General features: G+C 40.8%; 2 protein-coding genes across 2 annotated transcripts; both read left to right on the top strand.

The window, feature by feature from the left end:
* The first annotated feature begins 1,888 nt into the window (after positions 1–1,888).
* Positions 1,889–6,403, top strand: LOC103935414 (LRR receptor-like serine/threonine-protein kinase FEI 2). Its single transcript, XM_048587577.1, has 13 exons — positions 1,889–2,240; positions 2,601–2,736; positions 2,839–2,910; positions 3,000–3,071; positions 3,211–3,282; positions 3,455–3,526; positions 3,617–3,688; positions 4,129–4,238; positions 4,394–4,567; positions 4,652–4,984; positions 5,102–5,356; positions 5,679–5,812; positions 5,919–6,403. Exons 1-13 carry the CDS (start codon positions 2,150–2,152, stop codon positions 6,141–6,143), a joined length of 1,818 nt encoding a protein of 605 aa, XP_048443534.1. The 5' UTR covers positions 1,889–2,149; the 3' UTR covers positions 6,144–6,403.
* Positions 6,404–7,654: 1,251 nt separating this feature from the next.
* Positions 7,655–8,866, top strand: LOC103935393 ((-)-isopiperitenol/(-)-carveol dehydrogenase, mitochondrial-like). The gene has a single exon (XM_009345155.3). The coding sequence runs from the start codon at positions 7,804–7,806 to the stop codon at positions 8,611–8,613; it is 810 nt and encodes a 269-aa protein (XP_009343430.2). The 5' UTR covers positions 7,655–7,803; the 3' UTR covers positions 8,614–8,866.
* The last annotated feature ends 10,559 nt before the right edge of the window (positions 8,867–19,425 follow it).

Genomic DNA, 19,425 nt, shown 5'->3' with positions numbered 1-19,425 from the left:
TTCGAATGAGCTGAACTTTATGTACTTGAATCTTTCAGATGGACATTGATCAATCCAGATGCAACATCAGTTGATGGAGTTGATATCACCGTGAACAAAATTTAGCCATCCATTTTCTCATAAAGTTCCATTGATAAGGCTTCATAGTTTGTTGTCCTCCCTTATTTCCCACGACCATGCCTAACTAGGTGGCCTCCTTTGAACGCTAAAAAATAAATTAACCAAAAGAAAATTGAAGTCTCTATTAGTTATTGTAATCAAAACAAATCCTGCCTTCTTAGTTTAGGAACTGTCTCAGCCCCAAATGATACTTGGATACAGTTTCGTGATTTTTTTCTTCTAGAATCTGATAAGATGGTTGGAACTTTTGGTTTGTTCTTTTCAACTTCATGGTATCCCTTTTATGACAAATGGGGTTAATGCTATGAACTCATAAAACAAGATTGATTATAATTTGGAGTTATTTTTATTCTAACCATGAATGGTAGTTGTTAATTAAGGAGAATATTGGCATCGTTCTTATATATAAGGATTAAGTATTGAAAACTATTCAATTTTTTAATGTCATTTTAAATTGGTCTCAACATTTTTAAACATTCTAAATAAGTACACCTATTAAAATGTCACATCCATAAAGTTCCAATTAAATTGTTGTTAAATTAACTAGGGCTTACTTTGTCTCCAAATCAATAAAGAGAGTTTTAACGAAAAACCCACAATAATGTTCACTTTAACGAAAAACCACATTTTTACACTAAAAAGTTAATCTTGGTACTATTCACTTTACATTTTATTTTGTCCTTATCATTAAAACTCGAAGTTTTCAAGCCCTTTTATTAGTTTTCTTATCAATAAAAGGTCAAGGAGATTGCTTAAATGGTATTGACTGCCATGAAGCGAACGTCACCATCTTCACTGGCTACAAAGAAGAATTGGAAGGTGAATCAGTTAGTGAGTTTGGAGTGGGACTCATTGTTGCCAATTGTACATTTAACGAAAAATTAATTAGGGCTTAACGGATATGACATTTTCAATAAATTTGATACTTGTTGAAATGTTTAAAAAGGTTGAAACCAATTTGGAATGACACTTAAAAATTAAGAGTATTAGGTACTTAATCATATATACAATGAAGTTGAATTATCAAAGCTTTCCTTATTTATCTTTTGAGTTACTTATAAATGTGTCCCAAAAATGTTTCACGGTTCTCACTTGGATCCTCAATTATTATTTTTTGTTTCATCTAAAAATTTTCTTAAACTTTTCAAGTATGTCTAATGATGACTATTAATAACGTCTATTACAAAATTAGCATAAGTAGGTCACTTGTGGGGTTGGCACTCATTGGCAAAACAAATTAATAAACCGCCAAATCCAATTCGACTATTTAGGTACAATTTTCACTTTTGTTGTCGGTCCCCATTTTAAAGAATGCTCAAACAAAAATGTCTAAAAGTTGTGCAATTTCACCCAAAATCCGAGGCATCCGTCATTGCACTTGCCTAGTCGTGCGCACAACAAATGATCAATTCTATCGATTTAAAAAGTCTTAATTGTGTGCACAACAAATAGCTAATTCTATTGATTTAAAATGTTTAGAAATGAGACAAGAAGATAATTCAATTACCAAAGTAAAAAGACCACCAAATTTTTAGTGGCAAAAATACAAGTAACCTGCTTTTACATTATAAAAGTTGAAGTTCTATCATAAAACTAATTAACAATTTATAATAAATAAAAAAATTAATTAACAATATAAAAGGTAATCTAATTTATTATAAAGATATACAATATCTTTCTTTTTCGACATGAAATTCACTCTCAACGAGTTTTGTGAACTCTTATGATCAATTTTTTGAATTCGTGGACAACGGCCTCTTTCTACACAACTTTCTATATTCATTTTCGGAACTGTGCCCTTCACCCTGCTCTAATAGGAAAAAGCAATCTCTCTCCCTCTCTCTCTCTCTCGCTCTCCGTGCTTCAAAATTATCATTAGTGTATTGGTAATGGTAGTGCCCCACCTTGCACCACAGCTTGCTTCATCATAGTTTCTCTCCCACTACTCTCTCTCTCTCCCCCTCTCTCTCTACTTCCCAAAGCTTGAAACTTTGAGCACAGTGGTGAAGTGGCTGAGCTAAACAAGAAGATGCAGAAGAAGGGTTTCTTGGTTTGGATTTTCTCAATAATTTCAGCTGCAATCTTCTCCTCCCATTGCTCTCTTGCTCTCAGCCAAGATGGTAAGCAAAACCTTCCACTTCTCTGTTTTATTGGTTTTTTTTTTTTAAGTTTTTTTTTTTTTTTCTGTTCTAATGTCTTTTTATTTTTGGACTTTTCGTCGATGAAAAATGGAGGCATTGGGTTAAAATTTTCATCTTTTCTTTATTTATGATGGACATTTACTTTACTAGTCAATTAGTTGCATTTTGTTGAGCCGGAAGTTCTGATTTGCTTTGGTCATTAATGGCAAACATAGAAAAATCAAATCTTTACTGATAATTTACATTCTTTCTGCCTTTCCTTCAAGTATTATATTTGGGGTTTATCTATGACATAATTAATCTTGTTTCTTGTGTTTTTTGGTAATTATTTTGCTTCAGGTTTGGCATTGTTGGAAATCAAAAGCACTTTGAATGACAGCAGAAACATTCTCAGTGACTGGCAGGATTCCGATGAATCACCCTGTAATTGGACTGGCATTACTTGCCATCCTCAGGACCTTAGAGTCAGCTCTGTGTAAGTCTTCAAACCCTACTTTTCAATTTACTCAAACTGCTTTTGATTTAATCTGCTTGTTTTCAAAGTGCTTTTCATATATTTTGAATTGGGTTTTTGCAGTAACTTGCCTTACGTGCAACTGGGTGGGATTATATCTCCCAGCATTGGTAAACTCAGTAGATTACAGAGATTGTGAGTCCAATACTGAATTAGTAAAAACTCAGCTGAGAAGTCCTCCAATTTTGATTTTCTTCTGATTGTGCTTTTTCAATGTAAACCAGGGCACTTCACCAAAACAGCTTACATGGAAACATTCCTAATGAAATTACCCATTGTGCTGAGCTTAGGGCTCTGTAAGTGGAAAACCGAAACGGCTTTGCTCTCTTTTCTGTTTCTTCTTTGAGTTGTGAAATATATTTCAGGTGTCACTTTGCTTTCTATTTATTTTGACTCTAGCATTGAGCATTGCATACTTTATCTTCATTCTGTTAGGTACTTGAGGGCTAACTACCTTCAAGGAGGTATTCCATCAGATATCGGAAACCTTTCTTCTCTCACCATACTGTAAGAATTTTTGTCTTTGTTCTTATCTTTTCTGTTTACGGAGTCTTGCATGCTTAATTATCAATCATTTGTATTGGGAAATTGGAATTTGAATTATCACCATAGCAATTGCAACTGACTGATTTAAATAGTTTACACTCCTGTGTTGATGAACTTTACAATGAAATTGTAGGGATTTATCAAGCAATTTATTAAGAGGTGCTATACCTTCATCTATCGGCCGCCTCTCAAAATTACACTTTTTGTAAGCTATAACAAAGTACCAAATGCTATTCTATGTAGTTTTTTAATTGGATTGGTGTCTGAATAGCATTATTGCCTATGTATGTCATAGGAACTTGTCCACCAACTTCTTAAGAGGTGAAATCCCAGACATTGGAATTCTAAGCACTTTTGGGAACGATTCGTAAGTACTCACTGTCTCTGTCGACACTTTCATGTTGAGTGAAAATGGCCTAATTGAATCGAACACACACACACACACACACACTCACTGTTAAATCCCTAGAGACTGAGTCTTTAATTATAAGTGTATGTATGTATGCATGTGTGGCTTAAGCTAAATAAACGCTCAAAGCCTAGTGTAATTGTGCTTTTTGAACTAAGATTTAGGCATGCATTATACTTATGTGAGCCAATTGCCCATTTTGACTGATTTGTCTGTAAAATTTTTGAACTGGTCGACAAATATTCACGAATAAAGATGTTTCCACTAACTTTTCAGTAATTATATAGCACCAATTGTGTACTATATGCAGTACAGATAGGACCTTCAATACCTTCTCTCTTCTTCCTGTCTGAAGCATTTGTCATCTTGTTCTGAAATTTCCTTGAACATTCAAATAGGTTTGTTGGCAATCTAGATCTTTGTGGCCAACAAGTGCACAAGCCCTGTCGGACCTCACTGGGATTTCCTGCAGTGCTACCACGTACTGCTGTAAGTGATGAAGCAGCAGGCAAGTTCTCGATCCCTTTTCATCAGCTTTCTAGTCGAAAGACATGTTTTCTAAAATGCAGTTCTGTAATTTTGTAAATCACATTTAACCAAATCTTATGTAAAAAGTAGCAATGTGCTTATGCTAATTTACTGAATTCACCGTGGATATTCCAGTGCCCTCTAAACGATCTTCTCATTACATCAAGGGAGTGCTTATTGGTGCAATGTCTACCTTGGGCTTTGCATTTTTCATTCTCCTTACCTTCCTTTGGGTTCGGTTACTTTCGAAAAAGGAAAGAGTGGCTAAAAAATACACTGAAGTTAAAAAGCAAGTAAATCAAGAAGCAAGTAAGCTCGATTTTTTCTGGACTTCACACAGTTATAAACTCAAACTTTATTATGGTTGCTGACAAAAATTTGAACATTTGAAAGGTACAAAACTCATCACTTTCCATGGTGATATGCCCTACCCTTCAAGTGAAATCATTGAAAAGCTAGAGTCGCTCGATGAAGAGGATGTTGTAGGATCGGGAGGATTTGGCACTGTATACAGAATGGTTATGAATGATTGTGGTACTTTTGCTGTTAAAAGAATTGATAGAAGTCGGGAAGGATGTGATCAAGTTTTTGAGAGGGAATTAGAGATATTGGGTAGCATTAAGCACATAAATCTAGTTAACCTGCGAGGCTACTGCAGGCTCCCTGTTTCAAAGCTTCTCATATATGATTATCTAGCTATGGGCAGTTTAGATGATTTCTTGCATGGTAAGTATCACCTCTCAGAATGTGCTAGAAATGAATGCTTTTTGGGGGATAGACTGCCTAGAATCGAATGATTATTTGATTTGCTTTTTTTTTCCTTGATGTCTTTATCTCCTTTAGAGCATTGGGTGGAAGAGCGGCCTTTGAACTGGAATGCTCGTTTGAAAATTGCCCTGGGTTCTGCTCGAGGCATAGCATACCTGCACCATGACTGCTCTCCAAAGATAGTACACCGTGACATAAAATCGAGCAACATTCTTCTAAATGAAAACTTGGATCCCCATGTCTCTGACTTTGGCCTTGCAAAGCTTTTGGTGGATGAGGATGCCCATATTACGACAGTGGTGGCTGGCACCTTTGGCTATCTGGCTCCAGGTTTGTCCCATATTATGGTCTTGTATGCATTTCGTAACCCTGTTTCCCCTGTAAGTAAATATAGTAGAGCTAGATTATGGTGATCACAGGGTTCAATCGTTATAGATTTTGGTATACAGTCACCTATGTCGGACATCCTTACCATGATTTACCATTTAGTGAATGTTTATAACACAACTAAATGAATGCTGAATGAATTATCTCTGCCCTAAAAGTTAAAACCTGCTTGATCAGAATATGAGATGACTGACTAATCGCTCACTGTAATATTGAAATATGAAATTTATAGAGATGCTAATCAATTGGTTTATGGTTATTGCAGAGTATCTGCAAAGTGGGAGAGCCACTCAGAAGACGGATGTATATAGCTTTGGAGTTCTATTGCTAGAGCTTGTGACCGGAAAAAGACCTACTGATCCTACGTTTGTAAAACGAGGCTTAAATGTTGTTGGTTGGGTAAGCTCCTTTCCTTCCAAAAAGACAGATGCGTTCATATTTTTCATGTAAGACAATGTTGTCAGACCACAGTATCGATCTGAGTTACTCTTTCATTAATATGCAGATGAACACCCAATTGAGAGAAAACAGGTTGCATGAAGTAGTAGACAAAAGGTGCAAAGATGCAGATGCTGAAACTGTGGAAGCAATTCTTGATATCGCGGCAAGGTGTACCGATGCAAACCCTGATGACCGGCCATCAATGAACCAGGTATTGCAGTTGCTAGAGCCAGAGGTCATGTCACCGTGCCCGAGCGATTTCTACGAGTCTCATTCAGATCATTACTGATCATTAGGCTAAAATGCCTTATGACTGCAGGATTACAGAACGCTCATTCATGTTCTATTGAGTTTGTGCTGTTGTCCCTGCCCCTCCCTGGGGGTAAGAATGTAAATTAAATTTATGTATCAGACAAACCATGGTATCCAATTTCTGCTTGGATGGCACAAACCCAAAAGAAGAAAAAAGATTCCTATGCAAACGTTTGCAAAGAGCTGCAAGCTTTCCTTTCTTTATTCTACATGTAATGGGTTTTCTTTTATTTTCTATTTTATTTCCAATGTTAGGCAAGCGACCACACATGGGAAAACATAACCGTTCATTTGTGTTTTCTTTTATATAATTGGAATGGAAGACTCGAATAAGTAACTTCGCGTGCAAAGGTAAATTCTTAATTATTTAAGTTACACGTCTCTTGCTGAGCTAATCATTTTTAAATCACAAATTAAGTCGTCTTCGTAAAAGTCAACTAAATTGAAGATATCTTCAAAGGTGATGCAAATACGTCAATCAGGATGAAAAGACATTAAATATTTTTTAAAGAGCGATACTACTTTTGATGTAGCAATTGAGTCATTTGACTCTTTACTTTCTAACTATGTTTTTTTTTTTTTCACAGCAAACAAAGATAGAGTCAAATGTCTTCGATTTAACTTTTTAAATGCATGAGGACCATTGACAACTAATAGGATGAAAACTAAATTCAATTTTAAATTATTTTTTAATAATTAATATAACTATGGGGTCAAATATATTAATAAAATAAGGAAGCATTTTTGTGTATCATCATAAACTATAGTGTATGCTCCTATAAAATAAATATTTGACACATCAATTAGAAATGAAGAAGATCTAACATCTATATCAATTGGCCATATCAGCCATCAAATAATATCATTTGTTCAAAAAAAAAAAATAAATAAATAAACAAACAAACAAATAAATTAAAACACACATGATGGACCAAAAAAAAACACACACACACACATGATGAATCGTTCTTTCTTTAAGACAACCGGTTTTGGGAAACAAGTCTCTCATGAAATTTCTAATCTAGAGTAACTCACATATTTTTTGGGGCATTCCTCTGTATTTAGCTTCAATAATAAACGTTGCTAAAACTTTTTGTTTTCTACTTTGCCGAGCAACTAGATCTAACTATGTATATATAAAGGTAAAATAGCCGGAGGTAAAATCTTTATTTTTGTACGGTTTAGTAGTATTCCTCTTTACTTTGTAAGTTAGAGATCTTAGGTTCAATGGAGAATTCGAATCATATTATTGCTAATAAATTATGAGGTTTAGCCCACTCTCTCTTACTGTCTATGTAATAATATCATGGGGTTTTTTGATATGGGTCCAAAGTAACTAAAAATTAGACCTATTTCAAAAGTCAAAAGTCACTTAAAATTAGACTTATTTCAAAAGGTGGCCTATAAAATTGGACCTATTTCAAATTTTCCCTAATATCATTTATTCCAAAAAAAAAAAAAAAAAAAAAAAAAAAAAAAACATATCTTCGATTCATCCAGCTCAATCTCCATCTATATAACCTTCAAACTATCGTACTATCATCCTTCGTTGCTTTAAGCCTGACCTTTTTCATAAGGGCAGGAGCTGAGTTAGCTGCGTAACCTAATTATTAATTGGCTTAACTAGCCCTAAGAAAATGGCTGACCTCACTGCCGACAGAGTCTCAGTCACCCAAACCATCAAAAAGCTTCAAGGGAAGGTCGTAGTTGTTACCGGGGGCGCCAGCGGAATCGGCGAAGTCACCGCGCGCAAATTTGTCTTGCATGGCGCACGCGCAGTGGTGATCGCCGATATCCAGGACGAATTAGGCCAAACCGTCGTCGCACCCCTCGGTCCTAGTCGCTCCACCTACATCCACTGCGACGTGACCGACGAGGACCAGGTCAGGAGCTTGATCGAATCGACGGTCAAGATCTACGGCTGCCTCGACGTCATGTTCAGCAACGCCGGCATCGGCTGCGCGTCACAGCAGACAGTGCTGGAGTTGGACCTCTCCAACTACGACAGGGTCATGGCGGTCAACGCCCGCGGTATGGCTGCTTGTGTGAAGCATGCGGCGAAGGTGATGGTGGAGGGGGGCGTGAGGGGTAACATCGTGTGCATGGCGAGCGCAGCGGCGGGCCAAGGGGGACCGATGTTCACGAACTACACAATGTCAAAGGACGCGGTGATGGGGCTGATGAGGTCGGCGAGTCTGCAGCTGGGTGCTAGCGGTATACGAGTCAACTGTGTTTCTCCGGGGCCGGTAGTGACGCCGCTGTTCTGCTGGCAGTTCCAGGTGGAGGCGGAGGATGCGGAGAATTTGTGCGAGGCGCAGTTGGGGTTGAAAGCAGGGAAGAGGATGTCGGTGGAGAATGTGGCAGACGCCGTCGTCTTCTTGGCCTCGGACGACTCTGAATTTGTTACTGGCCACAATTTGGTCGTGGATGGTAGGTTTAAGATGTAGATAGATGTAGAGAGTTGTATCTCACCTCTAATAATCACTACTCGAGAATCACTTCCAAAAAATAAAATATTATGAAACTATCATCATATTTCTTTATGTGTTACCTTATTGTAATCTGAGTGGATTATGTACTTAAGACACTATTAAAGAGTTTGGTCGCTCAAGTTTCCGTTGGAGGTAAAACCGTGGCAAAAAATGTATTACTACTATTATTTTGGGAGTTTTAAAAAGTATGCGACACTGTTTATTTTAATGCAAAATCATATTTTTACACTAAACAGTCAAACTTGATACTATTCACTTTACCCTTTATTTTATCCTTATCGTTAAAACTCAAAGTTTTCAAGTCATTTTCATTAATTTTCCTTATTATTTTCTGTTGAATTGATTCAAACAAGGTCTTAGATTTGAGAGTTGCTTCGGATGCTTGCCTTGGATAATGTTTAAGTCGAATATGGACAGTCAAACAATACCAGATCTAAAAGATATAATAGAGCACACAATTGTGGTTTTATTGCAGTGTAGGAAAACAATTATACTTGTGCATCTTGGTGTTAATTTGATTTTGATCGGTTTTCGTTTCTCTTTTCTCCTAACAATTTAATACACTAAAAATGTCATTTTTAAAATAATAAAAAAATAGAGCACATATAGGGAAATCCAAACTCACATGGACACTAAACTCTCGACAAAAAATATATATATATATATATATCTACTAATTAATTAAACCCTCTTTATCAACCAAAAGAGGGTGAAAAGACAAATTAGTATTCTATCCCACAAAAAAAATGATGGCCAATAATGTAATTTCACAGGTCCAAATTTTACTGTTTTTTATTGAAGCCTCACCGACATGTGATGTTAAAATACTTTCAATAAAAAAAATAGAAAAAAAAAAAAAACCTCTCACTCCCCCATGTTCTCTCTCCCTCTCTCCTTCTCATTTTCTAAAAAATTGTGTTCATACACATAAAGTGTGTAGGCAAATGCTAGTATATATAATCACATGTTCTGAAGGTTTAACTTTAGAATATTTTCAAAAATAAAATAATAATAAAATATTAGGATTTTAGTTGCATATTTAACAAAAGAAAAAGGAACCAACTCCTAGTCCTATGCGTCACTGTTTGGGCCCAAAATATTATGATTGGGCCGAGCAGCAAGATGTGCTCGGCCCAAGGTAATGACACATGCTATGGGGCAAATAATGAAACCCGGACCAGCTAGCAGGGTCGGCCAGATCCTATCTTAAGTAGTCCAGGTAAATAAGGAAAGGTCGAGGAAATCCTGGTGCGACCAGGATTCTCGACCGGCAAGGGATAAAGCCTCAAAAGGAGGAGAATTCAGAATCCCAGTAGGACGAGGATTGTTCGAGTTAAAGGTAAAACGGGACAAGGACTCCCAATCCAAATCAGAATGGGATTCAAGGAGCGAGGTGCTATAAATACAAGAAATTACGCAATAGAAAAGGGCCTTCACAATCAGCATACAATTGCCCTGCGCAAAACCTCTCAAACACCTTGAGATTTTTCCTTTTCTTTTCCTGCCGACACACCTTCAGTTTGGATAAACAGCACTGTGGAAGCAACCGGTGAGCACCTTCAGTTTGGATAAACAGCACTGCTGCCGCAGAATCAGCCGACCGAGAAACACCTTCAGTTTGGATAAACAGCATTGCGTCGGGGTCGACCGATTATCTATCTAAGTCTCGGCCGAGAAGGGTTTTCGAACCTTTGTTGGTAGAGGTCATCTAACTAACCCTTTTCGGCGTAGTTGGGTGTTACGAGTTGCATTGCTCGACGTATTGGGCGCCGAGTGAGTTTATGATTGGATACTCGCAAGTAAGTTTCAGGGTTCGGCATTCCGACGGCCGAACTACGTTTACCATCAAGACATACATCACATTCGAGTACCTGTGCCTATATAGTTTGGTCTCGATTCGGCGTGCTTATACTCTTACGAATATAATCACAGTGACCGAATCAGGGTCCGACGACTTGTGAACTCCGTAGAATTAGTAGCCTTGTCTTCAGGCTATAGAACCCACAGGCCGAGAGCGTTCCTTCCTCAGTCGCAATCGCAAGATACAGAAGTCAATAGCGCACCCAACGCGACATCACATTTTACTCCTCGGCCGAGCTCGGCCGATGAGTTGGCACACCCCGCATTCAACCGAAGGACGTAGTTAGCTCATTAGTTACTCGGCCTGCGCGCCACGTAGGTTTTGTAATTTTTGTAGTCAACATTTTGGCACGCCCAGTGGGACCATTATGCTAAACCTTCGGAGTTCATGACCGTTGAGACATGGTCTACCAAGAAGAGAACAACCATGGGAAAGTCAACAGCTGACTTACCAGTGCAAGGCCTTGGGCAGGATTCGCACCCAGCAAAAAATCCGATTATTGCTATGCCACCCGAGGCTACAAGTGTGACACGCCGAGAAAATGAGATCTGTCTCGGCGAGCAACCTCACAACGCGGCGATCCCGAATCAAGCGACGCCCATGTTTGTGGAGAGGATAGTGGAAGATTGCGACGACGATGGTGGAGAAGGCTCTGATCCACCAACTCGGTCGTTTCTTCGGAGACGACTTGATGAGCAGTATCGTCAGGTCGAGCAGTCAATTGGTCAAAAGATGAATGATTTGCTAGAAGCAATACGAAGTAACAATGATACACAGACTAGAATGCTTGAAATATTAGTTAGTAAAGCCTTCGAAGATGGCCAGGTCGGCCAACCTCGGCAGCTCTCAACGAACGTGCCCATACCAGCCGAGAGAGGGTCCGCTCGACCGCAACCAGTTACCTTGGAAAGAAGAGGACCAGGAAATAGATCCGAGGGACCAAGCCAGGGAGAAGAAGCCGCTTCCATGAACATGACCGAGGTCCAGAGAATGATTGATTCGGCCTTGAAGAAAGGGCCGAAGTTTCCAAAATTCATTCATCCATACCCGGCTTACGTAGAAAGGTTTGAATACCCACGAGGATTTAAGATCCCTGATTTCAGCCTCTTCGCCGGGGAATCGTCTTTGTCCTCATTAGAACATGTAGCTCGTTTCACAGCGCAGTGTGGGGACGTCAATAGCGACTTCTACAAACTACGTTTGTTTAATTTTTCATTGACAGGCTCCGCTTTCGCCTGGTACATTAATCTTCCATCTAATTCTGTGTTGAGTTGGGAGGAGTTGGTCGAAAAGTTCCATGAACAATTCTATCGGCCAGGGATGGAGATGTCCGTATCATTCTTGGCCAGGATGGCTCAAGCATCCGACGAATCTCCAATGGAGTACTTAACAAGGTTCAAGTCGGCCAGGAATTGGTGCCGAGTACCACTCCCCGAAGTGGAATTCGTCAGGATTGCTCTCAACGGATTAGACGTGGAGTACAAAAAGAAGTTCTTGGGGGCAAACATTCGCGATATGTACGAACTTGCTCAACACGTCGAACAGTATGATTATCTGCTCCGAGAAGAAAAGATATCAAAGTCACCCTCACGGGGAACGTTGTATAAGAACCCCACGGTTAGCTATGCCTCGGCCGAAAGCGGGGACCATCAGTGTGTTAGTGTGGATGCGGCCGAGATAGTAATAGACAAGCCATACGTCTGCAAGGCTCTGGCTCAAGTAAATGGCAAAGACACCAAAGCCCATTCGGCCGCCGAGGAAATGAATAAGTCTTCGAAAGTCTATACTTTCGACATTACCAAGGCCGATGCAATTTTTGATCAATTATTGGTAGCAAAGATCATCAAGCTTCGGCCAGGACATATTATTCCTAAGGCCGATGAATTGAAGGGAAAGGTATACTGCAAGTATCATAACTCTAATAAGCATGCGACCAATAATTGTGTCGTATTCCGGGATACAATCCAAAGTTGGATCGAGAAAGGAAAGTTGAAATTTCCAGAAAAGCAGATGGCGGTCGACGTCAATCCCTTCCCGTCAACAACAATTGGTATGGTGGATGCTCATCTTCCAAAAAACAAAGGGAAGGCCGAATACGTCCCGGTGCAGCATATCCATCAACGGAATGGTCGGACAAGGCTAAAGCTCGATCTCTTTTCGAATGCACCACCCACGGAACAATCGGGACCACCTGCCTGCGACCCTACGATGAGGTCAAATACCGACGATTCTCATGGATCAAAGATTTTATGTGACCATTGTAAAACGCCGGTTGAGCCTGGGAAGAAAATATCTTCAACATCACCCAAGGCCCTTACCACGCCAGCGACATCACCAAAGGAACTTGGGTCGCGACGTCAAGTGTTTGATCGACTCGGCCCACAAGTACGGCCGAGAGACCAGACCTCGGTCAGGCGGCGTCTTGACTTCGACGCGCCTTTCTATAATGAGGATTATTACTCGCGCAATACCAACAGTTCCAGCTCATCAGCCGATCGCAAAACTTTCAAACCGCCCAGGACATCGGATCAACGCTGGTACAGTTACAATTCCCCGACAGGTTTATATACGGCGTTATCTAAATCCCAAAAACGCCGCCGTCAACAGATTGATTGCATGGCTCGGCGACGAGAAGCGCAGGCCAGTCCCGCCAACCAGTGGCAACCAAAGAAGGCCATGGAAAGCGTAAGTGAACGGCCAACCCCAACTATCATGACCGAGTTAGCCGAAGGGAAGAAAGTAGCAGCTGCCGGTTTCGAGACCACCATTGAGGATGCTGAGAAACGTATCAAAATCCTTCTCCGTCCCGGGGAAACTAGAGCTCGGCTAGAACACTTCACGCAAGAGGCCGAAAGGAAACTTTCCCCGTTACCACCACGCGAACCGTTTATCAAAGTACGGCGCAACCTACATCCCTCATTCCTCGGTGAGTCCTTGGAATACATGCGAGAATTTCATAAGAAATACTCCGCCAATGACTTGTACGGACTACCCAAGGCGTGTCAGGAAGCCCTCGACCTAGCTCTCACTTGCCCCGATGCCGAGCAAATCATTCAGAAAACCTCTGACCCAGCAATTAAGGCAAGGTTCCAACATATACGGAAAGCTCGGGTACTTGGTTTTGAAGTTGATCCTTATACAAATATCGACACCGCCGAATTACCTTTCTCGCTCGATGACCTTCAGCATTTGCGCTATCATTTCGAAGTTTTCTCGGCGGTATCACTCTTCGGCCTCACGACCGACGAAGAAAAACGGATAGCACGGTTGGATACATATCTCGACACAAGGAACGCCCGCATTGCCTATGAAGAACGAGCCCGTATAACAAAGGACCAACATAAATCTTCGACAGTCAACATGATTCAGGCTCGCTATTATGACGATCACGTCGGCTACATCACCCTCCAAGGCCTAAACGAGGATGGGCGGCCGACGCGAATTTCAGTGCAGAAAGTGATCGAGGTTGGCGCTGAGACTGTCCAACATGATTCGGCGAGACTTGGCTTGGCAGATTTAGTCACCAATGCCGATGATTGAGCACACCAAGCAAGAACAGCGTCAGGCCGCGGTTTCGTCAACAATGGAACATCTGCTAGCCCATTGGTACGCCATTACCAAGCAACCACACTCCGGCATCAATTTAATTGAATTTTTAGCCGAAGCAGATGACGGCCTTGTTTTGTCTCTTGATAAAGTTCGGGCTGCACCGGCCGAACTCGAGGACCATCGGCCTCAAGTCAAGGACCCATTAGAAGAAGTTAACGTAGGCACGGCCGATGATCCTCGCATATTGTTTATAAGCGCGTTACTCCCACCGGCCACAAAGGTCGAACTCCATAAGTTACTCCAGGAATTTAAAGATTGCTTCGCGTGGAGTTACCATGAAATGCCAGGCCTTGATCGAAACTTGGTCGAACATGAGCTACGCATCAAAGAGGGCTGTAAGCCTTTTCGGACAACCTCCTCGCCGATTTTCAACCGAGGTACAACTCGGCATTAAGGAAGAATTGGTTCGGCTTCTTAAGGCCGGATTTATTAGGACCGCTCGGTACGTCGAATGGTTGGCCAATATCGTCCCCGTATTGAAGAAAAACGGGGCCCTCCGCATTTGCATCGATTTCCGTAACCTAAATCTGGCTACTCCCAAGGACGAATATACAATGCCAATCTCAAATTTGCTCATTGATGCCGCAGCTAATCATGAACTACTATCTTTTATGGACGGTCATGCGGGATACAACCAGATTTTCATCGCCGAAGCCGACGTCCACAAAACGGCTTTTCGTTGCCCAGGGGCACTCGGCACCTACGAATGGGTAGTCATGCCATTCGGCCTCAAGAATGCCGGCGCCACATACCAACGAGCCATGAATATGATCTTCCACGACTTAATTGGGACCATCGTCGAAGTTTATATCGACGATGTGGTGGTAAAGTCGAAACGCCGCCAAACACACCTGGATGACCTGCGACAAGCGTTCCTTCGCATGCGCAAGAATAATCTCAAGATGAACCCAGCCAAATGTGCTTTCGGTGTTTCGGCCGGTAATTTCCTAGGGTTTTTGGTGCACCATCGCGGCATCGAAGTCGACGGAAATAAAGCCCGCGCCATCATTAGCGCCCCACCTCCCACGACAAAGAAACAGTTGCAGTCGTTACTCGGGCAGATCAACTTCCTCCGCCGTTTCATCGCCAATTCGGCAGGTAAAATGAAGGCATTCTCCACTCTCCTTAAACTTAAAGATACCGATAAATTTGTTTGGCGCGAAGAACATCAGAATGCATTCACGCAAATCAAGGTGGCCCTTTCAACCCCACCCGTGCTGGTTCCGCCTTGTCGCGATAAACCCCTTAAATTGTACATTTCGGCAGCCACCAAATCTATTGGGTGTCTCCTCGCGCAAGACAACAATGTAGGACGTGAACAAGCTATCTTTTATCTTAGCCGAAATCTGAATTCCCCAGAGCTCAATTATTCACCCGTCGAAAAACTTTGCTTAGCTTTGTTTTTCGCCGCATCCAAGCTTCGGCATTACATGCTCCCATCAGTTACGCAGGTCATTGCTCAAACAGACGTAATTCGGTACATGCTCACTCGGCCTATCGTCAAAGGCCGAATCAGGAAATGGACGCTCGCCTTATCCGAGTTCAGCCTGCAGTACGTACCCCAAAAGGCCGTCAAAGGGCAGGCTCTCGCCGACTTCTTGGCCCAACACCCCTCCCCATATGGTTTTGAAGGAGGCGATGTCGACATCGGTCTAGTCACCATACGCGATAACCATTGGACCATGCATTTCGATGGCTCCAGCACTTCGACTTCGGCGGGTTTCGGCATTGCAATTCAGTCGCCCAACCACTGCCGATGGTATTTTTCTCTCAAGTTGGATTTCAGTTGCACGAATAATCAGGCCGAATATGAAGCCCTCATTATCGGCCTACACGTTTTACACGATCTACGGGCCTCTCGTGTTCTTGTTCTCGGTGATTCCGAACTTGTGATTAACCAATTGAACGGCATTTTTCGTTGCATGAGTTGTACTTTAGCACCATATCACATGGTTGCCACCTACCTGGCCGAGTCCTTCGAACGGATCACGTTTGAACACATTTCACGAATCCACAATACCGATGCCGATGAACTCGCCCAGATCGCCTCCGGAGCACAACTCATGGGGGGCAAGCTCGGCCGAATCGCGGCCACAGGCCTGCAATCGTACCCGGCCTTGATCAACCGGCAAACCCTCCAGCGCACACAGGCCTGCAATTGCCCTGCGCAAAACCTCTCAAACACCTTGAGATTTTTCCTTTTCTTTTCCTGCCGACACACCTTCAGTTTGGATAAACAGCACTGTGGAAGCAACCGGTGAGCACCTTCAGTTTGGATAAACAGCACTGCTGCCGCAGAATCAGCCGACCGAGAAACACCTTCAGTTTGGATAAACAGCACTGCGTCGGGGTCGACCGATTATCTATCTAAGTCTCGGCCGAGAAGGGTTTTCGAACCTTTGTTGGTAGAGGTCATCTAACTAAGCCTTTTCGGCGTAGTTGGGTGTTACGAGTTGCATTGCTCGGCGTATTGGGCGCTGAGTGAGTTTATGATTGGATACTCGCAAGTAAGTTTCAGGGTTCGGCATTCCGACGGCCGAACTACGTTTACCATCAAGACATACATCACATTCGAGTACCTGTGCCTATATAGTTTGGTCTCGATTCGGCGTGCTTATACTCTTACGAATATAATCACAGTGACCGAATCAGGGTCCGACGACTTGTGAACTCCGTAGAATTAGTAGCCTTGTCTTCAGGCTATAGAACCCAGAGGCCGAGAGCGTTCCTTCCTCGGTCGCAATCGCAAGATACAGAAGTCAATAGCGCACCTAACGCGACATCACATTTTACTCCTCGGCCGAGCTTGGCCGACGAGTTGGCACGCCCTGCATTCAACCGAAGGACGTAGTTAGCTCATTAGTTACTCGGCCTGCGCGCCACGTAGGTTTTGTAATTTTTGTAGTCAACAGTCACTCAGTACTATGGTCTGGTCACTTGGAAGTGAGAGGTCTTAGGAACGAATCTTGTTGATGGCGAATTCAATACCAAATTAGGTTGCACATTGTGTGGCTTAGCCGAATTCCTCCTCTCCTTAGTGTAAAAATATTGATATAATAAAAATAAAAAATAAAATAAAATAAAAAAAAACTGCCAGTCTTATGCAAGCTGCTTTCGTCTTATATCATACGGGTAAGAAAGAAGAATACTTTTAACTGTTAATTAGTTTTCCTTTTTATTTATAAACACTACTGGATACAATAAGTAGGTATGTAGAAAACTAGAGAAGAAGACAATGGGGTTTATACATCAGTTATTTGATATCTCTCTATTTATTCTTTAAGGAAACCCTAATTTTATGCAACTGCATCAGTTTGTCTATATTATATATCACTGGATATCATGCAAAGCTCCCTTTGAATTAAGGTGTTGGTCTGTTCATCTCTTTATAAAAACAAGTTGGACAGGTCCAACTCAATTTATTCTCCAAATAACTCATAAGTTTACATATTAATACTACAGATTTGCCTTTGGCCCTGAGGTCTACTATAAGTAACAAAATTATTTTACCCTGAAGTTTATACACACACACCCGAACTCTTGTTCTTGAATCGGTTCAATTTTATTAAGTCATGTGTGGGTATTAATACATTTGAGTCCTAAATCATTTAGCTTATCTTGTATGTTATTATTAAACACATAAAATAATCTCTCTTAGTGCATGTTCTGTAAAAACCAAAACAAAAAAAAAAAAAAAAAAAAAAAACAAACACAGAGGTGCTAAGACCTCCCTTGTAAGTCTTCAAAGAGACGTGTGGTATGTCCTAGTCTTGAGATGTGATAGCCTTAACTTTTTGACAGAAAATTAAACACATAATTAAGGCTTTTATCTTAAGGTAAAGATATATGTTTGTTACTCCGACTATAATTTTATTTTCATTTGTATAAAGAAAATACATGTATGAGTATATCTATCTGCAAGACCAAGCCAGAGCATACATATAGGGGTGTGCTATCCATACATCTCATTTTACTTCTCACACACTCCTTGATAATTTATGTCTGTTGATCTTGTTCAATTTATCCAATCCAACGGTCGAAAATTAAAAAGATGTGTGAGAAATAAAATGGAATGTGTGTATATCACATCCCTACATATAATAGACTTTTGGTTGCTTGACAAAGAAATGAGACCCGATTTCCAATCATCATCAATATGATATTGCAAATTTGTAATCGGTATCCGTCTTAAGAATTATATATAGTGCAAATTTGTAATTCACATTTATTTCTAGTGAGTTCCAATGAATCGGGAGACGAGAGTTGATGGTTGGTGAGAGATTATTAATGGGTCGAAAATACAACTTGATAGACTATAATACCCAATAAAATAATAATAAAAAGAAAGAAATGTTATTAGTACTTCAAAAATTTTAGTTTACACTCTTTACAAGCGTATTTTTCTTCTTAGTTATAAAAAATTTAGAATACCAAATAAGATTTTTGAAGTGCTAATAACAATTCTCTAAAAAATTAAAATTTTAATCGATGATGACAAAGAAATGGGAACCATTAAACCAACTCCCATGTCTTTGGTGTAAGTGCATGATTAAATATTAACAAGTTGCAAATTCATCAAGCTGTATAATTTGGTGGTTTGTTTTATTCACACCTATACTTTATTGACAACGTTCAACATATTTATTACACTTCATATTTACTTTTTAAATAAAAAGTATCTTAACACATCTCATTTATTTTTCTTATTTTTCAATACTACCTCCACATCTCACACTGTCACATCCCGGTTTGGGCTCTACCACACCATGGGCTCGACTCCATCGTAGCACGATATTATTTGTTTTGGACCCCGACCACGCCCTCACGGTTTTGTTTCTAGGAACTCAGACGAGAACTTCACAGTGGGTCACCCATCTTGGGAATGCTCTCGCCCCCAACTTGCTTAACTTCGGAGTTCCGATGGAACCCGAAGCCAATGAGCTCCCAAAAGACCTCGTGATAGTTAGAAATGAGAATATACATATAAGGCTTACAGGAGCCAATCCCTGGTCGGAAGTGTGCCGACGACGGCGTCGGGCCCCTAAAGGGGGTGGAGTGTGAGTTCCCAGAAACAAAACCATGAAGGCGTGGTTGGGGTCCAAAGCAGACAATATCATGCTACGGTGGAGTCGAACCGGGAATGTGGTGGGGGCTCGGACCAAGATGCGACACACACTCTCATACACATCCAACATCACACTCTTCTCAGTTTTAGAACAATACAATAATTTGAATTTTAGGGACAAGAAAGATAGATTAATTGTTGTATAAAATCTTCAACATGCCGTCTAATTTAT

This window comes from the organism of the source record quoted next, unplaced genomic scaffold (genome assembly GCF_019419815.1).
Source record: "Pyrus x bretschneideri cultivar Hongxiangsu unplaced genomic scaffold, Pyrus_bretschneideri_v1 Contig27, whole genome shotgun sequence".
NCBI lineage: Eukaryota > Viridiplantae > Streptophyta > Magnoliopsida > Rosales > Rosaceae > Pyrus > Pyrus x bretschneideri.
Note: the sequence above shows the minus strand (reverse complement) of the source record. Positions and strands in the feature narration are given on the sequence as shown.

Bases quoted from the DNA above. Each gene is read 5' to 3' on its own strand.
- LOC103935414 (XM_048587577.1), top strand. From the start codon at position 2,150: ATGCAGAAGAAGGGTTTCTTGGTTTGGATTTTCTCAATAATTTCAGCT. The intron at 2,911-2,999 runs GTGAGTCCAATA...AATGTAAACCAG, and splicing joins CTCAGTAGATTACAGAGATT to GGCACTTCACCAAAACAGCT. The intron at 4,985-5,101 runs GTAAGTATCACC...TATCTCCTTTAG, and splicing joins TTTAGATGATTTCTTGCATG to AGCATTGGGTGGAAGAGCGG.
- LOC103935393 (XM_009345155.3), top strand. From the start codon at position 7,804: ATGGCTGACCTCACTGCCGACAGAGTCTCAGTCACCCAAACCATCAAA.